Below are 19,688 nucleotides of genomic sequence, written 5' to 3'. Positions count from 1 at the left end.
TATCATCACAAGGTGAAGGAGCTCATTTGAATTAATACGTACGTGTCATTTTCACACAAACAAACAAAATTTATGGACAAATGCAAGATGAACGACAAACGAAAACGAAGGACTACAATACACAAAACATGAAACCCTGCAAAAAAAATCAAAATAAAAAAAGCTGAAAAAGGAATAAACCCAGTTAGACCTTGATCCAATGCCCAGCAACATTTGTTTGTGCAATTATTGCAGGAGTTGCATGAATCACGACACGATACAGTAATTTGAAGTTCACCGCGGAATTCTCAATGAGAGCCCCCCATAGTCTTTTAATAGCCACTCTCATGTAAACTTCATCCTGTCCGTTGATTTGGCATCAATCTCTGATCAAGAATCCCCTTATATGGTGGGACTAAAGTTTATATCCCAAACTAAAACAAGTAATAAAAATAAATAAAATAAAATTTCGATAAGTTCCTTATATTTTAGGCAGAATGACAATTTAGTACCCTAATTTTAAAATGCGATAATCTGATATCCGAACTTTTATTGTGTAATGATAAAATACTTAGCGTTAAACATCACGTGATATCAGGTGCGGTTTAAACATTTTCTAATACCAAAACTAACCTTTAAAGAAAAGATCAGACCGTTATACCTTTTTTCCTTCCTACTCCCCTAATCTCCTTTCTCTTCAATCTTTAGAGGGGAGACTTCAATCAGCTCCGACCATTTTACCCGGCGTTAACTCGCGCTCTTCATTCCTAGCACACTTCACTCAACTCCAGCGTCACATTTTGAGTGTTGGCTTCACCCAGTGCAGTACAAAAACACGGTTGTGCAAGTGGGGGAAGATCAGCAGACAGATCAGTCCAAGTTTAACGTGAAGAGCCTCTTCTGGCATGGCAGCTCCTTTTATGACGCCTGGTTCAGTTGCGCTTCGAATCAAGTAAAACCCACGAAGACCAAGATAATAAAAATCAATTCCATTAGCTCCTTTTCTCAATCTTGTCTAAGGATTTTCAATCTTGCCTTTAATTACAGGTAGCTCAGGTGCTGTTAACGCTGCCATACTCGTTCTCTCAGCTGGGAATGCTCTCAGGCATATTCCAGATAATCTACGGCCTCCTCGGTAACTGGACTGCTTATCTCATCAGCGTCCTATACATTGAGTACCGAAGTAGAAAGGAGAAGGTGAACGTGAGCTTTAAGAACCATGTTATACAGGTAACCTTCCAAAATAACATATCAAAGAAAGCGAAAAAAGAAAATCAGGAGTTGCAGAAAATTCATACTTCGCCTTCTTAATTAATTCCACTAGCTACAGCATACCTACTGGCTACCGTTTGTAATTTCAGTGGTTCGAAGTGCTTGACAGATTACTGGGTCCATACTGGAAAGCTGTGGGACTTGCCTTCAACTGTACATTTCTCCTCTTTGGGGTCCGTCATACAGCTAATAGCTTGCGCAAACTCAGCTTTTTCTGTTTTCATTTCTTTTGCATAGTCCCAAAAGCCCAAGAAAGAACAAGAGTGCTGATTTGATTAGCTGATTTATGGTGGGTTCGATGATGAGAGCAGCAACTACCGGATAAGAGGACATGGACGTACATCTTCGGAGTTTGTGCGACGACGGTGTTCATACCTTCCTTCCACAACTATCGGATTTGGTATTTTCTCGGGCTCGGGATGATCACTTACACCGCCTAGTATCTAGCCAAAACCAGCAACAGCAACTCTTGAATGATATGTCATGCTTCTCTCAGCCACGTCTTAGTTCATCCACTGTTAACAGATCTGTTTGTTCCAAGACCCTAACCCCTTCAAACCTTGAGGATCAATTTACTGCTGAAATCTCCTCGTCGCTCCGGTATTCAGATCAGGCAGCGTCAGTGGTCTTTTCCCCATCTCACAAATCAGCGGTTCTCAACCAGTTCCAGCAATAACAGAGCATGCTATCGCCGATCAACAAGAACGTTTTTTCCCCAAAAAAACGTTGATCATTCATTCTTACAGGCATCCTTTCGTGTACCATCCCCGGGTAGGATGCCACCTGTGTTCTGGAAAGAAAAGAAAAGAATCATTTATACAGTAATAGCTACTTTCTTTTCTGCAAATTCAATTATGGATCGTTCTTGAATCTTCATTAGGCCAACTTCAGTAGCACGTTTGCCATCTGTTGCAACTATAGCCACAGTGAATGAGGCATACGTGTTTCTCTGTGCTCTATCTGCTTGAACGAACCTCCGTACATTATTGATATTTAAAGCATATGCTGTGGGTTGGATTTAAGACCTCAAAATTTAAGGGTTAACCAGATCAGAATAGATTATTGAACTACTCGTTCAATCAACTGTCTGCCAAATGGTCTAGGTGACTGAACCTTTTCTCAGTTAAATCCCTTCTAATGAACCTTTTCTCAGAAAGATGAGTTTCACGATGTTTGGCATTGAACTTCTGGCTTTGTGCGATGTATCTTCTGAGTCTCTGATGTATTGGTCTCTGTTTCTGGTGTGTTTGTTTTTCGTTCTGGTTTTTAATGAAGCATCTGCATTATGTCCTAACCTGAACTCAGACGATGCAGCAAGAGACGATTCTATTAGCCCTGTTTTGATTTTTTGTCTTCCGATAATGGCGGAGAACAATTGTGGTGTTCGACGAAGGAGACGATACAGTAAAAAATTTAAAAAATAGATAAAATATAAGGGGCATTTATGTCTTTTTCTATGACATTCAACGGTGAACTAGCGTCACGCACTAGATTGTCGCAAAATGAGAGTTCAAATACTAAATTGTCAAATTTTAAAGTTCAGGTGCTAAATTGACATTTAACCTAAAATACAGGATAACCCTCAGGAATTTTCCCTAAAAAGCAACCCTACGTACACCAATACAAAATCGAAACATGTCATATTGTGTGGGCTTTTGCATCATTCTAGCCCAGCTTTTGGGCGTATTTGTCGAGCTTCTTACGTTTGATTGATTTCATATCAAAAAATGCTTTAAACCTTTAACCACTTCTTACTAAGAGATTATTGCCAAAGCCCCGGCAAGGGCAGCAATCTCTCAAGATCTAATTAGGCGTTGGACAAATAATTTATATGGGCAAATGTATTTATTCCAATAAGTGTTTTCTTAGGAAATGTTTATCAAGATAAGAGCATTTATCAATTTTCTTTTATTCTTCAAGTAAAATATATAATAATCGATTTATCTAAAAAAGTAATATTATTTAAAAATAATTTTGTCTCATCTTTGACGCACATGAATAAATGATTTATTCAAATCTGAAAAGAGTGTTATTTTTTTAGATTTAAATTAATTGTTCTAAAATCATTTTTTTCCAAAAAGGAAATTGACTTTGGTTTGTTTGATTTAATAGTTTAATAATAGATTTCTTGGGAAAGGGGTAAGATGATTTTGGGTATAATAATTATACTAAGATTGATGATATGATGGTTGCAATTGAGTAGATAGATGAGTATTCTATGTTGAATGAAAATTTTAAATTGTGGTGAAATTAAGTGATGTATCTTAACATCTATGACAAGGACAAGAGCTGTGTCCACCATATTAGAGATGGGGTGATGGGGAGAGAGCATGGTGGTGTCAGTGCAAACTTCACTCTTAAGTTGACAACTTAACAGCTATCACCCTATGTCTCATTGTTTAGATTATTTGAAAGGAGAGATGCAAAAGAGTCTTTGAAGAAAAAACTTCAACATCTAATGAGATAATTTCAGAACTCTTAATGCAAGTTTTAACAACTTTTTGCTCCAAACTCTTAATATTATTATAGTCAAGGAAGTTAGGCGAAGAAAAATTGGATGGGTATCTTGGAAATTTTCAATCCATTATTGATATAAACTGACTGTAGATGTTGTTAGTCAAGGGAACCCGGGTGACAACGGTGGGAGTGCAATTGTTTGGGATGTTTCGAGAGGTTTTTGCTTTTCTTTTCTACAATTTCTATGGCTATTCTTCCTCCATTCAAGCTGACTTTTTAGCTCTTCTGGATGGGCTACATTTTGGTCTCCAACTTGGAATCATTGAGTTAGAAGTAGAAAATGACAATGAGGTGTTAGTTGACATCATTAATGGGACATCTCACCCATGATCAATTGACAACACTTATATAAAGATTAAACGAACTCTTGATAACAGGAGGTATTCTATTGGTTATTCCTTGAGAGAAGAAAATAGATGTACAAATTACCTTGCAAATGTGGGTGTGAATTTGAAAATCAATACATTTTTTTTTTTAATTCTATTCTGAGAATTGGATAACCCGATTGTATTTGAGAGAGTGATGGTGAATGCTTTTTGTATTGGGGATGGGGCACAGCAGGCTATATCCTCCCCTGTTTATTCTGATTTTCTGTTCGATAATGGTTAATAAAATTTGAGGTGGCCGCCCCTCCGCCTAGAATAAAGTTTGGGTTTAAAAAAAGTCGTATTCACCATGTTAATGAACATTCAACATATTTGACGAATCAACATAAAATGAGAACCCCGTCCCCAAACATTCAACGTATTCCTTGAATTACTATAATCGAATATCAAATTATCAAATTTGTCAGGCCTTGTGGGATTTGGTTTTTCCTTTGTCTCCAGAATGGAGGTCATCCTAATTTAAAGAAAGTCATGATGTTAGAACAAATTCTCATCAACATGGGGTGGGGTTGAAGAAAGAGAGCCAAGAAATAACTCAGATAAGAAAGTTTATTACTCTAAGAAATCCATCACAGAGAGAAGTAAGAGGAGTAAGATATAAGAAGAATTCCTTCTTACAAAGCCAAGAACTTCACTGTATTCAACTCAAATTCTAATTTGTCTAACTTACATGACTGGGAGATTTGCTTAGAACAACCCCCCAAACTGATGATACCAGAACAGTTTTTGCACACCCTCTCCCTGGCCCTAAACACACACTGCACTCCGTTCCTGCCCCCAAACTCCATCCCCCGTCCAATGGAAAACGGAGATTCCCAAATTTTCTCCACCCCACACCCCGATCATACCTACCTACAAAGCCACCACAGAACTAGAATGAACCATTTATGCACTTCCCCCATGGAAAAGGATTAAAAGAAAGACCAAAAGCAAAAGAAATGAATACATTTAGGAAAAGAAAAATAATATACCAGTAAATCGGAGGCATTCTGGATTTCCTGCCCACAACTCTCCATCCACCTGGAATTGTAGTCATACATCACCATCTTATATTGTGAGTAGGGTGTGAGTAGAAAAAGTGAGTAGGAAATCTGGATTTAATGGGAGGCTGAGTTCGGAAGATTAAAAAAAAATGATACCTGTAAATATAAGCCCCATGAAAATTCAATACTAGCAAGGCTAGCTGGAAGAAAAAAAAAACAAAAAAACAAAAAAAAACAAAACGTTGCAGCAATGTAACTTTAGGAGAAGAAGAAATAAGGAAAGGAAGAAAAATAAACAAACCTGATGTAGTCTTGCGGATTCATGATTAGGACTTGGAAATCTGGTTGAAGACTTAACCCTAACTTTCTTTCAACCTTCAACTTTTGGCAAAATGAGTTGGGTGGAGGGATTTTTTTTTCCTTTTTTTCCCCTTTACACATAAAACAATGGTACAATAAAATGAGAACCATCAACCATGATGTAATTATCTCCCCACCAATTGTAACTCAAAAAATTTAAAAAACAATATATTAGTCATTTGACCCATATAATAAAATATGTAATATAAAAAAAAAAGATATTTTTGGATTGCAATCGCCCTCAGAGATGGGAGTTGCAGTCCCCTTGTTTATTAGTAGCCCCCCTATAAACCGCATCTTGCCCGTGAATTCAGTGTCAATCCATGGGCAGGATTTCAGTCCACTCCTAGAACTCCTAGTTCCAAATAGAGGTGAACTAAACGGTAAAAACCCCTATAAAAAATGTATAACCTAAAATTATATTATATTATATTATTTGGAGACAGATGAATGATTATTCCTAACCCTTCCTACAACTACTTGTTAATCAGGTAATTACAATCACCTCAAAACTTGTACAAATAAAGGATTAATTAGTATGCTCAAATCTATAGTATATTGCTACTACTCGTCTAAGATGGTTGATTGTGAGGGTCACCTCCAGCCCACCAATTACGCTGTGTTTGAAAACAATGCAAATATGTAGTATAAAATGGTTCATATAAATTGCAAAGTTAGGTTAGTTTTGCATTGACAAATTTACCTTCGTACCAAACAGACTTTTAGGTGTTATGGATGCAACCAAGAATTCCATTATGTATGTGGTTTTTTTTTTTTTTTATCAAAAGCCCACTTGATGCAAGTTTACTTCTTTTTTATTGATGTACTTTTACATCTTATTATCAATCTAAATATGCATTGGTCTGTCATTTGTTAGTGCAAAAATATAATATTGCCAAACATAAACAAAAGTGAACCAGGGTACAAATTTACCCTAAACCAAGATTTATACTCCATTTGCATCATTTCCAAATGCAGCCTTAAGAACCAAATCCAAAAACATCTATATATCAAGTTCAATTGGGCTTCACTCCAACAATTGCCTCCCTCATACTCCGATTCAATTTTGCACAAGAAACAAATTAATATGAAAGATTTTAGGTTCATCGCCCTGGCTCTCTTCCTCTTGGCTTGTATTGTGGAGGCCCAAGAGCCTAGACAAGTGTTTTGAAGCAGCCAGGCATCCAAGGCTTGTGTAAGGGGACATGAAACATTTTATCAGCTTCACAAAGGAAGCATGATCCAGACCCATGAATCTTACCCACAAGATTGCACATCTTTATAATTGCATAACAGTACGGTAATCTAACATGTCAAATTTGTCATCCATGAGACCATGAATAACCCACCAAAGCCACAGGGCTCGGTCTTGGGCTTGGGCTGGGATGGGCCAGTACTTAAGTCTGCTAATAAGACTATCAAATGGTATATAATGAATGTGCAGTGAGCTTGGCTTGGCCCCAAGAATTGCAAACCCCCCTGGACAAGGAGTAGGGGTGTAAAGTCCCGGCACGGCCCGTGGGTGGCCCGCACAAATGTTGTGCCACGGGTCAGGCTGGCCTGTGGGCCGAATCTTGGGACAGGTCGGGTTGTGTGTCGGGCCAAAGCTATTTATTTAAAAAATTTGATAAAAAATTTTTAAAATTTTAATTTTATATGAATTTTGTGTATAAAATTGCTTATATATGCAATAATTAAATAAATTAGTATAATAAAATTTTAAAAAATATATTTATTTTATATATATATATATATATATATATATATGGGTCGTGTTGGGCTGTGCCATGTCAGGCCGTGGACCTAAAATCCCAGGCCCAACACAGCACGCATGGTCGTGCCAGGCTTGGCATGGCCCGTAGACCGTCGTGCCGGGTCGTGTCAGGCCAGGGCCCGGCCCGATTTGCACTTCTAACCAGGAGACAAATCAATTTGAGGTGCAACTTGGGTGGACTCAATCCGACCCTGGACCAATCCTGCCCTGAACTTTATACGAACTGGGCTTGGATTCTTGGTCCTTGGGCTGGATTTGGGCCCACGATTTTGGGCTCTTTTATTTTTTAGGTTAGGCCCAGGCCTAGCTCTTAATAGCCTGAATCTGGTTCGAACCTGGCTTGGCCCTTATCCCAACTCAAGCCAGGTCCAACTATACACATTCATACATGTATTTGCATATATGAATACATATTTACATATTAAATGAATACATTCATGTGTAATTTTAGAATGGGTTTATTGATCGATCTAAGCCCAGTTCAGGCCTAAACCCAACCCGAATACATCAAATTACAATCCTGACAACTGAGATCATATTAAAAAAATTGTATTTGACATCGAGCTCGGATCTTAGACCCAAACCTTAAGTTGGGCCTGGATTGATCATAAACCCAGCCCAACCTGCCCCTCAGTAACTTACTTCCCTAACACCAACTATAAAGTTGGGAGTTGGGTTGATGCCAGGCCTGTTTGCTTACTCTGCTTTGGAGTTTCGCCTATGATGAATTCTGATATGCTGACCCTAATTGAATGAAATGTTTGAAATTCGGAAAAATGGGTAAAATCTCTTTGCTGGGCTGGGACAACACCTAGACTAATCAATCCAGAGCTAACGAGAAAAGCCTTGTCCAACAAGTTGCATCAATTCCAAAAGCCACCAGTAAATCGACCCCTTGATTCTTGTTCTAACAAGGGGACTTACAAGCTTGGAAGAACAAAAAGTGGGCCAAACACAGAAGGATAATCAATCCTGCTTTCCACCTAGAGAAGCTCAAGGTTGTTTACTTCTGCCCACCCACCCACATCTGACATACTGTATTTAATTTTGACTAATTTCATTCCTGATCTGATCATCATCGATCACAGGCTCAAGCAATGCTACCAGCATTTTTGACGAGTTGCAGCAAGCTGATAGAACGATGGCATGAGCTGGTTAGCAGTGAAGGGTGTTGTGAATTGGATGTCTGGCCTGAACTTCAGATTTCAGAAACTTACGGCCGATGTCATCTCCAGGGCAGCATTTGGCAGCAGCTACGAAGAAGGCAAAAGTATCTTACAGCTTCAAAGGGAGCAGGCTGAACTAGTTCTCAAAGCCATGCAGACCTTGTAAGAGGCAGCGTGGAAGCAATAAACCGGGCTGGCTATGCAAGCATCGGGTGAACATGAGGCTTCGTCGTGAATCCAGTTGTAACTAGGCGTGAGCCTTTGGAAGAAGAGAGAGAGAAGTTGGTGAATTCTTGTGTGTTCTCTATTAACTCAGAACAGGGTTATTTATAGTACATCCGGTGGACTTGTAGAATAACTAGGAGAGTTAAACTTATAAAGCAACTAAAACAACTGGGATAGACATCTTCGAAATCTTCTTCAGGCAGCCTTTGACATCCACCGTCTAATAGCCACCGCCCTCCAATGCTTATCCAATGCATGGAGTTGTCGCCATTATCCTATGGGTGTTGGATCACGTAAGGACTCTAGAGAATGCTGTCGTCGGTTGGTGAGCTGGCCCTCTATCATTCTCCCCCGCTTGGAAAGAACTCGACCTCAAGTCATGACTAGAATATGCAAGTGTTGCCTTCGGTAAGTAACGATGAAGATCGGCAACATTAAAAGTTTTGGAAATACCCATGTGATCTGGCAAGTCCACGACATAAGCATTGTCGTTAATTTTCTTAATGATCTTGTATGGACCATACTTCCGAGGATGTAGCTTGTTATACTTTCCCACAGGTATGCGTTCCTTCCTTAAGAACACCATGACTTCATCACCGACGTCAAACACTTGGTGCCGACGATGCTTATCAGCTGCAATCTTGTACTTCGCATTGGTTCGCTCCAGTTTCTGCTGCATTGCTTCATGGACTGACTGGATCTGTTCTACCAATTGTTCTATAGAAGTGCTGAGGCCGGGTACTCTGGGTAGCTTTACTAAGTCCAACGCATGGTTAGGTACCTTCGTATAAACAATGGAGAACAGGGACCTACCTGTAGAGTTATGAACTGCATTGTTGTTGGCGAACTCTGCATGTGCTATGGCAAAGTCCCATTGCTTTGGTCTCTCCCTATAGATGTTGCAAATCAAGTTACCTAGGGTCCGATGTGATGGTCTTAGGTACCCCATGTAAACGGACAATCTCCCTGAAAAATAGCTTACCTGTCGTTGTTGCATCTGCGGTCTTCTTGCATGGGAGAAAATGTACCATCTTGGAGAACCGGTCAACCACCACAAAGATGGAGTCCATATTTCTTGGAGTCTTTGGCAAGTCTAACACGAAGTCCATGGACAAATCTTCCCAAATCGTAGTAGGAACAGGTAGAGGCATGTAGAGGCCAGTATTTTGGGTATATCCCTTAGCTGTCTGACAGATATAGCATCTACTCACAAGTGGTAACATCCCTCCTTAATTTAGGCCAATAGTAACGTTCTTTAACTGCTTCAATCATTTTATCTCTCCCGAGGTGTCCTGCTAATCCATCCTCACGCAGATCCTTGATGATCTTCTTGCGGAGGGAGGTGCAAGGGATGCACAATTGTTCCCCCTTCATAAATAACCCATCATGAATGTAGAAATCACCTACTGGCTGTCAATTTATGCACTTTTCCCACACCTGTTTGAAGTCCTCATCCTAGGCATACAGGTCTTTCAAGCATTCAAAGCCCACTATTTCAATGTTGAGAGTCTTGATGAGGGCTACACGCCTACTTAGAGCATCGGCCACTATGTTTTGTTGTCCAAACCTATACACAAATTTGTATGGAAATTTATCAATAAAACCAGACCATCTTGCATGCAGGTCACTCCGAACTGCTTTTGCTTATTGAGATACTTAAGAGCTTGGTGGTCGGTGTAGAGAACAAATTCTTTAGCAATTAAATAATGTTCCCAGGTTTTCAGTGCTCTAACAACAACATAGAATTCTTTGTCATAAGTGGACCACTTCTTCTTGGCCTCGCATAACTTTTCACTAAAGTAGGCAATTGGTCTATTTTCTTGTGACAATACGGCCCCTATGCAAACTCCACTGGCATCACATTCAACCTCAGATAGCTTGTCAAAACTTGGTAATGCAAGGACAGGAGCGGTGCATAATTTTTCTTTTATGAGAGCAAAACTCTGTTCTTGTTCTTCCCCCCATTGAAACTTTCCCTTTTTCAAAAACTCAGTGATGGGAGCTACAATACAACTAAAGTGTTTGATAAATCGCCAGTAGAAAGTTGCTAACCCATGGAAATGTCTTACGTCTGTGACGTTTGATGGGGTCGGCCACTCCCTAATGGCTTTCACTTTTTCCTCATCCACCTTAATTCTATCCTTACTATAATGAACCCTAAGAACAACAAATTATTGCTCATGAAAGTGCACTTCTTTAAATTAGCATATAATTTGTTTTCCCTTAATGCATTCAAGACCTCTCTGATATGTCCTAGGTGCTCAGTGATAGATTTGTTGTAAATCAAAATGTCATCAAAATATACCACAACAAACTTACCAATAAAAGGGCGCAGTACCTGATTCCTTAGCCTCATGAAGGTGTTGGGTGCGTTGGTTAGTCCAAAGGGCATGACTAACCATTTGAACAGTCCATCTCTAGTCTTGAAAGTTGTCTTCCACTCGTCTTCGGGACGAATCCTGATCTAATAGTAACCACTCCTAAAATCGATTTTGGAAAAGACTATGGCTCCATCGAGTTGATCCAGCATGTCGTCCAGCCTGGGGATGGAAAACTTGTAGCCAATAGTGATCTTGTTAATAGCCCTGCTGTCGACACACATTCTCCGACTCCCATCTTTCTTGGGTGTTAATAATGTTGGTACTGCACAATGACTCATGTTGACTTAAATATGCCAATTTCTTAATAATTCTTCTACCTTCTCCCGTAAGATCTCATTTTCTTTAGGACTCATCCTATAGTGTGGTAGATTAGGCAGACTAGCACCAGGAACAAAATCAATATGATATTGGATGTCTCGCATGGGTGGGTGCTCATTAGGTAACTCATCAAGAACTACGTCATGGAACTCATCGAGTAGTCCCTGCACTTCCACTGGAATTTTGTTTTCCTCCAGTGACTCATTCATTCTTTCTCCTTTCACCACCAATAAGTGGACCTCGCAGGTATCCTTACATTCCCTTACAAATTTAGCATGGTGATGTGTAATGGTAAGGAAATTTCTCCCCTCTGCCTTTGGAGCCTTTGGTGGATTCTTTTCTGCCATGGGTAATAAGGTGTAGCGTACACAGTCTTTTTCGAGCTGGTAAGTATTCTTCCTACCCTAGTGTTTTGCATCTACATCAAACTGCCAAGAACTACCCTGCAAAATATGGCAAGCATCCATATCCACAATATCACAATATACCTCGTCAGTGTACTTACCAATGGAGAATGGGACCTTGCAGCGTTCCTCCACTCGTATGCCGCCGACTTCCTTGATACACCCAATTGTGTATGGGTTCGGATGCTTCTCAGGAAGTAGTTGTAATTTCTATACCGCATCCCTGCAAATAATATTTTCCTGACTGCCACTATCAATAATTAAATCAAATAATTTACCCTGTACAGTACATCTAGTGCGAAACAGTCGATGTCGTTGAGTGGTATCTTTGCTTCTTTTGGGCAGCATTAGTTTCCTCACAACACATTTGTATTCTTCATGTTCATAGGGACCTTCTTCGTCCTCTCCATCAGCTCCACAATATACTTCATCGTCAACATCTTCTCCCTCCTCCCTCTCTACCATGGTATCTGCCTTCCTTTTGAGACAGTCACTAGACCTATGCCCAACTTCATTGCACTTGAAACACTTAAAAGGAGCAGGTTTTGCATAAAGTATACTGGGTTTATGAGGGTTTGAAGTGTTACCTCGAGTGTTTCCTCCCATGGCGGCCTTAGTGGCGCTAGCTGTATTCGGCGGGTGGGAGGGTTGTATTGCCGGGGCTGGTTTGCTCTTGTCAACTACTGTCGGTCTGTTGTCGCTCCCATTGTACTGTCAGTAGCTATCGGCCTGGGTTCTTTCTTGGAACATTAACTCAGCTTTCAAAGCTAAGTTCCTTGCTTCCTGCACACTGAGAACCATCTAGACGCCAATCTTGTCTTTGATAGCAGGTCTCAAACCACTCAGATAACGGGCTGCCTACTGGTTATCACTTTTAGATAGTTGATTTCGTTCAGCCAATCTCAGAAATTCTGATGTGTATTCATTTACACTTCTTGTTCCCTGTGCACATCGTTGATATGATTCAAACATATACTGCTCATAATCAGGGGGTAAAAATCTACCTCTTATTAGCTACTTGATGCACCTCCAAGTTCGAACTGGAACTCTTCCTTCTCTGATCCGAGTCTCCCTCATTCATTCCCACCACACAGATGCTCATCCCTTCAGTCGAAAAGCTACTAATTTCACCATTCTTTCTTCCGAGATCTCCATGTACTCGAAGAAATGGTCGACCTCGGTGATCCAATCTAGAAGGCCCTCGATATCCAGATCCCCACTAAAAGTAGGAATATCTACCTTGAGTTTAAACTCATCATGATTCCGACGAGGATTAAAATTGTCGGGGTTGCGCCAATTTCTACCGTTTCTGTCGTCGTCGGGAAGAACTAGAGCAACGCCGAGATCTAGTTCGTCGTCGCTATCATCATCAAGAACAGGACTTCGGGGTATGGGGTTGACGAGTGGTCTACCGTGGTCGTCTCCTCCGGTTGGGTACGGGTTATCCCAGTTCCTTGGAACATCCTCCTGCAACAAGGTTCGCAGTTGTCCAGCGATCTTTGCCAGCTACTGCTCAATGTTACGTGTGATTGTGCGCTGCTCTTCGATTGCTCTCCAAACAGCTTGTAACCCTTGATCTCCGTCACAGGGTTAGTTGCGACTACTACCGTCTTAGTTAGTCATCTAATTGGGCGAACTCCCGCTCTGATACCACCTGATGCAACATAGAAACAATAAACTGGATTGGCTATACAAGCACTGGGCGAACACGAAGCTTCACCATAAAGTCGGTTGTAACTAGGCGTGAGCCTTGGAAGAGAAAGAAAAGTTGGTGAATTCTTGTGTCCTCTATTAACTCAGAACAGGGTTATTTATAGTACATCCGATAGCCACCGCCCTCAATGCTTATACAATGCATGGAGCTGTCGCCATTATCCTATGGGTGTTGAATCACGTAAGGACTCTAGAGAGTGCTGTGGTCGGTTGGTGAGCTGGCCCTCCATCATTGTATATACCTGGTTTGAGGTCCCCTCCTCGTCCTGGCTCCTGCTATTTCATTATTGTCATTAGTTAACATCATCAGTACCTACTTTACACGAATCCAATTAATAGATCGACCAAGTACGTACTGCTCCAACCAATGAATGAGCTTCTAATTTATACAGGTTTATACCGACAAAGAAAAACCAGAGGAGAAAAAGAATCGTGACAGAAAGATTAAGGCAATGCTAAGATACTTGATTCACAGGAGAGAGAGAGAGAGAGATGAAAATGGGTAGCTCGCGTTCTGTGCACCCATGGGTGCACTGAACGAGTGAACCCGCGAATCGCTTTCGTCCACATCGATCAGGAGAAGGAACGCGTAACGTTAACAGTCAAAGTCCGGTACTCCGGTTAGGATGGGTTCGGCGGTTCAACTGGACACTAACTGCTAAACTATTGTTCCAGCAGCGCCAGAGCCAGAGGCGCGGGCTTCTGTTGATTCCTGTCCGATTGTTATAGAAGAATGCACCTTCACGATGGAGAACTAATTTTTTAATACTAATCCCTTTTACCTCGAATTGTAAAAGCCAATTACGTGCCCCAGAGCTGATTCCTCTGTGGAGATGATACGCAGGCAAACTTCCGCCCAGACAAACTAAAGTAGACAAAGTAAGAGAGAGTGGGAGACGACCAAAAGTTGGTAAAATGAAATCTATATCCACCGGATTAGATTAAAGTTGCAGGAAAAAGAAGGAAATGGGAAAAAAAAAAGAAAAGAAAAACCGGAAATTTTGAGTAGTTTCCGCCGAAGTCTTGCCTGCGCCCTGAGCTTTTGCATTAGGAACGAAGGTCATGTGCCAGAGAAGGCATTTCTCCGGCACCAAGTAAACAATCCAGGGCGTTCATATAAACAAGATAATGCATTTGTCGAAGATATTGGTTCTGGTTTCGCATGATTTCATTTTCGTATCGATTAGTGACGGTGAGGACTCAGCTTCCACGACGAGGTCAGAAACAAGAAAATAAATGAAGTAATCTCCAATAGTTGGTTCTTCTTCTTCTTCTTCTTCAATGAGAGTTTAATATGAGAATAAATCAATGTGTGCAGAGAAGCAGGAAGTAAGATTGAATCGAATTCGGTAAGGACATTAAATTAAGACAAAGGTATGGAATTTGCCAACCATCTGATTGGATTTTTCTTTCATTAAATAGGATAGAAAGCTTTAAATGTATTCATGACATTACTCCTCTAACATCTGGAATAAGAAAACAGCCTCAGCTTTAAGATAACGCACACACAACGGAAAAAAAAAAAATGAAGGAAAACAGCCTCGGCTTGTTGCCACCCCTACCTACCACATTGGAACCCATTCACTTAAAGATACATATACTCAATTGAATAATTGCGCGTCCGAAACGAGCCCAGTTTCCAACAAACTTTTCTTACCCACTCTCTATTCGTTGTGAATTTGAGCCATACATCTCTTAATTCATAATAGAGATCCATGAACATGCATGATGATGAGGGTCCACCCATCCCAACATTTAATTTGCTCGGTCGATTAATTGTACAAAAATATTGACAATATATCTGCATTATATTCATTCTGATTAACCAACTTCAAAACAAGAACATGCAGTAGAAAGAATGCGAATAATTTCAAAGACAAAATAACAATTAAAGGAAAAGAGAATATATCAAATTAATTTCATGAAAACCCACACAAACACTCCTTGAATTCACTAAATTTTCTCAGCCACTCCAAGCTCATTAAAGGCCCCTCAACAGAGAAATCTAGCAACTCATCCACATCAATATTGTTCACTGAGCCCCCATGTCCCTTGGAGGTGCCATCCTCGGTAACCTGTATTTGATCCTTCTCCGAATCACTGGTTTTCCGACGCTTAGACCAACATGTTGTTGTTGTTGTTCTTGCAACTATACTGGGTTTCTCCTCCGTCTGCTGGTTTATTTTCTTGCTCAAGTGAGAATTCCAGTAGTTCTTGATCTCGTTATCCGTTCGACCCGGCAACCGTCCAGCAATCAAAGACCACCTTTTAATAATCATCATCAGTTAGACTCTAATCATTAAAAAAGAAGAAACCGCAGCTACTGTAGTTAGAATGTGGATTCATAAACCAGTACTAACCTGTTTCCCAGCAGTTTATGAAGCCTGAGTATTAAGTCTTCTTCTTGGTCTGAAATGTTGCCTCTCTTGATGTTTGGTCTTAAGTAATTCATCCATCTCAACCTGCAACTCTTCCCGCTCCGGTTGAGACCTGCAAGAACATGAATGCAATTAATAATCAAGCTCAGAATGCAAAGGTAATATGTATGCTTAGATAGTTGGACTTTTCTTTTCTGCAACGTAACAGGTTCCCACCCGCTGTGGCTGCAATTGACTTCCACCTCTTTGCACCATGAACTTCAATAATTTGAGCGAGCTTCTGATCTTCTTGAGCTGTCCACACTCCTCTATTTAGCTCCTTTTTCGGGGTTCCATCAGTCATCACCAGCGCCATCCTAACTAGATCCTAGATGATAGTAAAAACCACAGAGAGAGAGAGAGAGAAGACTACCATTTATAGGTGTAATAGAGAACTGTTTTCAGATTCTCTTCACACATCCAAAATCGGAAGTTTAATTTATGGGTTTAATAATTGTACGAAGAAATTTACAAGGTAAAGAACTTAGGGTATGTTTGGTTTGTAGTCGGAATAAGAATGGGAATCGGAATTAGAATGATTTATTCACATAATCTGTTTGGTTCAGACAAGAATGAGAATAGAAATTAGAATCAGCAGAAATGAGATTTTATTCCCAAAGAAGATATAGGAAATGACCATTTTCTTAAATGGGAGAATACCATTCCAGCAAGAATAAGAATGAAATTCCAATTCCATTCAACCAAACAATTGAAATTAAAATAGTTCATTCCAAACCAAACGGAGCCCTAATGTATACTACAAAAGTTATAACTCTCAGTGTTAAAGACTTAAGACTGGTCCTTATTAACGTTAATAAGTTTCTGGCCTCTTTAATTTTGAATTGAAGAGTAAGGTAAGTAAAGGACAATATGCATCTATAGTCCGATCATCATGTAATTTGTTTTTATTGAATGTTATAATGGGACCCACCCTCTTTATATGGAAAATGCATGGAAAAGCAAGGAGGCATCTGTTTGGTGAAAAGTGAAAACAATGCTTTTTTTGTATAGAAGGTAATGTGTACTGAATTAAGGAGTATAACAGTTACTGTGTTGTCACTCCCATTCTTATTGATCAAAATATAATCTTCATTGTGCTTGCATGGTTTCTGGCCCTCAATTAGTTGTGGACCTGCCGTTCCTATATTGTTGCGTTTGTTTTAAACTATTTTTTTTCTTTTCTTTATTATTATTATTATTATTATTATTATTATGTGAAACTTAAATGATAGATGCATTTGTAATTTGTATGTAAATCGTGTGATCCACATGGCTCATGGGATATGGGAATTGGGATTGGGAATTGGGATGAGATGTGATTGCATTTATAGATGACAAGAGAAATGCATATATTTATTAATTATAATATCATTGAATTGAATTGCTTACAAAGAACATTGAGCTTATTGGCTATTATACTTGTTGACTCTGACTCTGGTCATCCAAGTCCAGGCGTTTTGTTTTCCACCACTGAATTAATTAGTTAATTAATTAATTGAAACAAGAGATGTAATGAATAATAATTAGAAGATAAAATATTGATTAATTAAATCATATTGGCACTGACATGACATGATCAAGCTTCTTTCAAGTAAATCGCTCCAATGGTCATGGATATGGCATTTATTATGAGTTGGGCAAACTTAAATGCACGTGACATCTACACATGCCTTAACACGTGTAATTAATGCACAACAGTTCACTGAACAAATGAGATGACGATGGAGAGAGAGAATCTCGGTATTTAGTATTAGAATTTGATCCAAACCAATCACAAAATTGGAACTGGCACTCTTAAGAGTGGGAGAGAGAGAGAGAAGGTTTCACGTTAGCGAGGCTGAGGAAGTAAGTTTCACTAAGTTCCACGTTCTGCGCATCGGTGGATTATTGGACGTAATAGTGTCAATGGATCGATTTTGGATTGTACCCTGTCCAATGGATAGACCAATAATATATATTGAATTGGATGAATTGAGTCAAAAATATTTATTAGATTGAATATGACCTGATTCGTGGGTAATAAATTTATATTGGATTGGATTGGATTAAGTTAATATCTGATCCATTGATATAAGATAAGAATATATGTGTCAATGGATCAGATTTGGATTGAAACCAATCTAAATTAAAATAAATTTGAATAAATTGGATAGTTCAGACATTGGGTTGGACCTGTCTAAATTTGTCCAAAATATTCATTGGATTAGATTAATCTTGGCCCATTTATAATGAGCTCACAATGGATTGGAACGGATTGGACCAAATCCAATCCTATTGATACCCTTAATCGGATGTGTGAACCACCAATTTTAATCGACCTCATGGCCCAGCCCGCTCTTATTCTTAGCGTATGAAGCCACCATTAGCATGGGCTAATCGATTCTACCGGCCACAGAAAGAGAAAACAGGACTCACCTGGAGTTGTACAGTCGAGGATTGAAGATTCTCGATGGCAATCAATGATGCTGGAACCGAGGAGTCTAATCGGCAACCAATACTCCCCCTTGGAGTCGTACAATTCAGGATGCTGAAACTAATTCTACATCATTGGCCGAGGCCTCCCCTTTGGACTTATAAAATCAATGATCCATATATGTTTTCAAGATTAAGATCTTAATTTAATAATGTCTATTTCTGCTCTCTCTCTCTCTTCGGTCTTCAATTTATTCAATTCTATTATTTTTAGCCTGCCAATATAAACCCTAGCTAGTTCTTATGAATGGATCGGTGACACTACTGCAACTTAAATGCGGATTCGCATCTGCCCCCCACATACTTGTCCCCCAAAAACGTCTCACAAAACCGGAATGCGATGCGTGTCATGACACGCGTATTAAGCGAGACGCATGTGGAATCCATTTTACGCTGTGAAATGCACCTCCGTTAATTCCTCTCTTGCCCAAAAGTGTTTCTTCTCTCATACTCCTCTATTCTACTTCGAGTTGAAACTTTTAGCGCCGGCCCCCTTTCGTAACTCACTCAACGGAGATTAACCTGGTCGAGTTCCGTCGGTTGACATCGATGGGCATACCAGATAAGTACTCTGTAAGTTTTTCTTATTTCTTATATATTATTTTTTGTTGTCTCTCATTCGTTTTCTAACATTCACAGATCTGAACCCGCCGAAGTGGGAGCCTCCTGACGCCGTTTAAAACCCTTGACACCCCCGGATTTCGAAAGCCCTCCAAAATTCGAAACTCTCCGGAATTTGAGTTTTCACTTGAGGCGCTCGACCATGGCTGGAACAGCCTGGGAGGAGGAGTGAGAGCTGTGCAACGACGACGGCTTCGTTTACAAGAGAAAGAAAAGAAGACAAAAATTATATTGCTCCTGCTGCACCACTAGTACCGGCTTCTGATCCAGTCGTGGAGCAGAGGCAACGGAGGGAAAGGAAGAAGAGGACGCTGCTGAAGCTGATCAATTGCGACAAATGAATTTGATCATAATTCCCTTTGTAATGATTGTCATGTATTCTCTCATGAAATTTTAAAGGTTCTTTGTCAATATTCCGTCTCTCTTTATTAGTATCTACACCGTAATACTCTCTCTCTCTCTCGGAAGAGGCAGTTGGTTTCAGCAATGGTAAAAAATTGTAAGTCTTAGGCTTCATTTGCCTTTCCTTATTTCAAGGTCTTACCTCTTTTTGGCGTACAAGGAATGCCAAATGCAGCCTTATACCTGGAAGCCATATCTGCAGAGATCATGTAACAGCAATGGAAAGCAAAGATTTAAAGGTGCATCAGTGCTGATGAGAGTATATATCTATTGAGTACTTGCTACACAACACTATGAC

The 19,688-nt window shown here is 39.9% G+C and overlaps 1 protein-coding gene and 4 long non-coding RNA genes across 6 annotated transcripts; 2 read left to right on the top strand and 3 right to left on the bottom strand.

Annotated features, from left to right (window-relative positions):
• Positions 1-770, bottom strand: LOC148842206 (uncharacterized). Its single transcript, XR_016102826.1, has 2 exons — positions 641-770; positions 1-340 (listed from the first exon to the last, which is right to left on the bottom strand). It is a non-coding gene; the product is annotated as an uncharacterized LOC148842206 (long non-coding RNA).
• LOC148842205 (uncharacterized) lies at positions 645-2,103 on the top strand. The gene is made up of 3 exons (XR_016102825.1): positions 645-931; positions 1,027-1,209; positions 1,341-2,103. It is a non-coding gene; the product is annotated as an uncharacterized LOC148842205 (long non-coding RNA).
• A 2,582-nt stretch (positions 2,104-4,685) lies between these two features.
• LOC148842204 (uncharacterized) lies at positions 4,686-5,674 on the bottom strand. Of its 2 annotated transcripts, XR_016103293.1 has the most exons (4): positions 5,439-5,674; positions 5,294-5,337; positions 5,126-5,174; positions 4,686-5,006 (listed from the first exon to the last, which is right to left on the bottom strand). It is a non-coding gene; the product is annotated as an uncharacterized LOC148842204 (long non-coding RNA). The 2 variants fall into 2 exon arrangements; XR_016103292.1 differs by lacking the exon at positions 5,294-5,337 and having other exon boundaries at positions 5,126-5,293; positions 5,439-5,591.
• A 9,593-nt stretch (positions 5,675-15,267) lies between these two features.
• On the bottom strand, positions 15,268-16,317 carry LOC148842203 (transcription factor MYB114-like). The gene is made up of 3 exons (XM_088958913.1): positions 16,073-16,317; positions 15,839-15,968; positions 15,268-15,743 (listed from the first exon to the last, which is right to left on the bottom strand). Exons 1-3 carry the CDS (start codon positions 16,209-16,211, stop codon positions 15,398-15,400), a joined length of 615 nt encoding a protein of 204 aa, XP_088815039.1. The 5' UTR covers positions 16,212-16,317; the 3' UTR covers positions 15,268-15,397.
• Positions 16,318-18,762: 2,445 nt separating this feature from the next.
• Positions 18,763-19,399, top strand: LOC148842202 (uncharacterized). The gene is made up of 2 exons (XR_016103711.1): positions 18,763-18,940; positions 19,007-19,399. It is a non-coding gene; the product is annotated as an uncharacterized LOC148842202 (long non-coding RNA).
• Positions 19,400-19,688: the final 289 nt, after the last annotated feature.

This window comes from Nelumbo lutea, chromosome 8 (assembly GCF_056320005.1).
Source record: "Nelumbo lutea isolate HS-2025 chromosome 8, American lotus-T2T, whole genome shotgun sequence".
Lineage (NCBI taxonomy): Eukaryota > Viridiplantae > Streptophyta > Magnoliopsida > Proteales > Nelumbonaceae > Nelumbo > Nelumbo lutea.
Note: the sequence above shows the minus strand (reverse complement) of the source record. Positions and strands in the feature narration are given on the sequence as shown.

Excerpts from the sequence above, each read along its gene's own strand:
- LOC148842203 (XM_088958913.1), bottom strand. The coding sequence starts at position 16,211 with ATGGCGCTGGTGATGACTGATGGAACCCCGAAAAAGGAGCTAAATAGA. Across the intron at positions 15,969-16,072 it reads GTCAATTGCAGCCACAGCGG|GTCTCAACCGGAGCGGGAAG; the intron begins GTGGGAACCTGT and ends ATGTTCTTGCAG. Across the intron at positions 15,744-15,838 it reads CATAAACTGCTGGGAAACAG|GTGGTCTTTGATTGCTGGAC; the intron begins GTTAGTACTGGT and ends GATTATTAAAAG.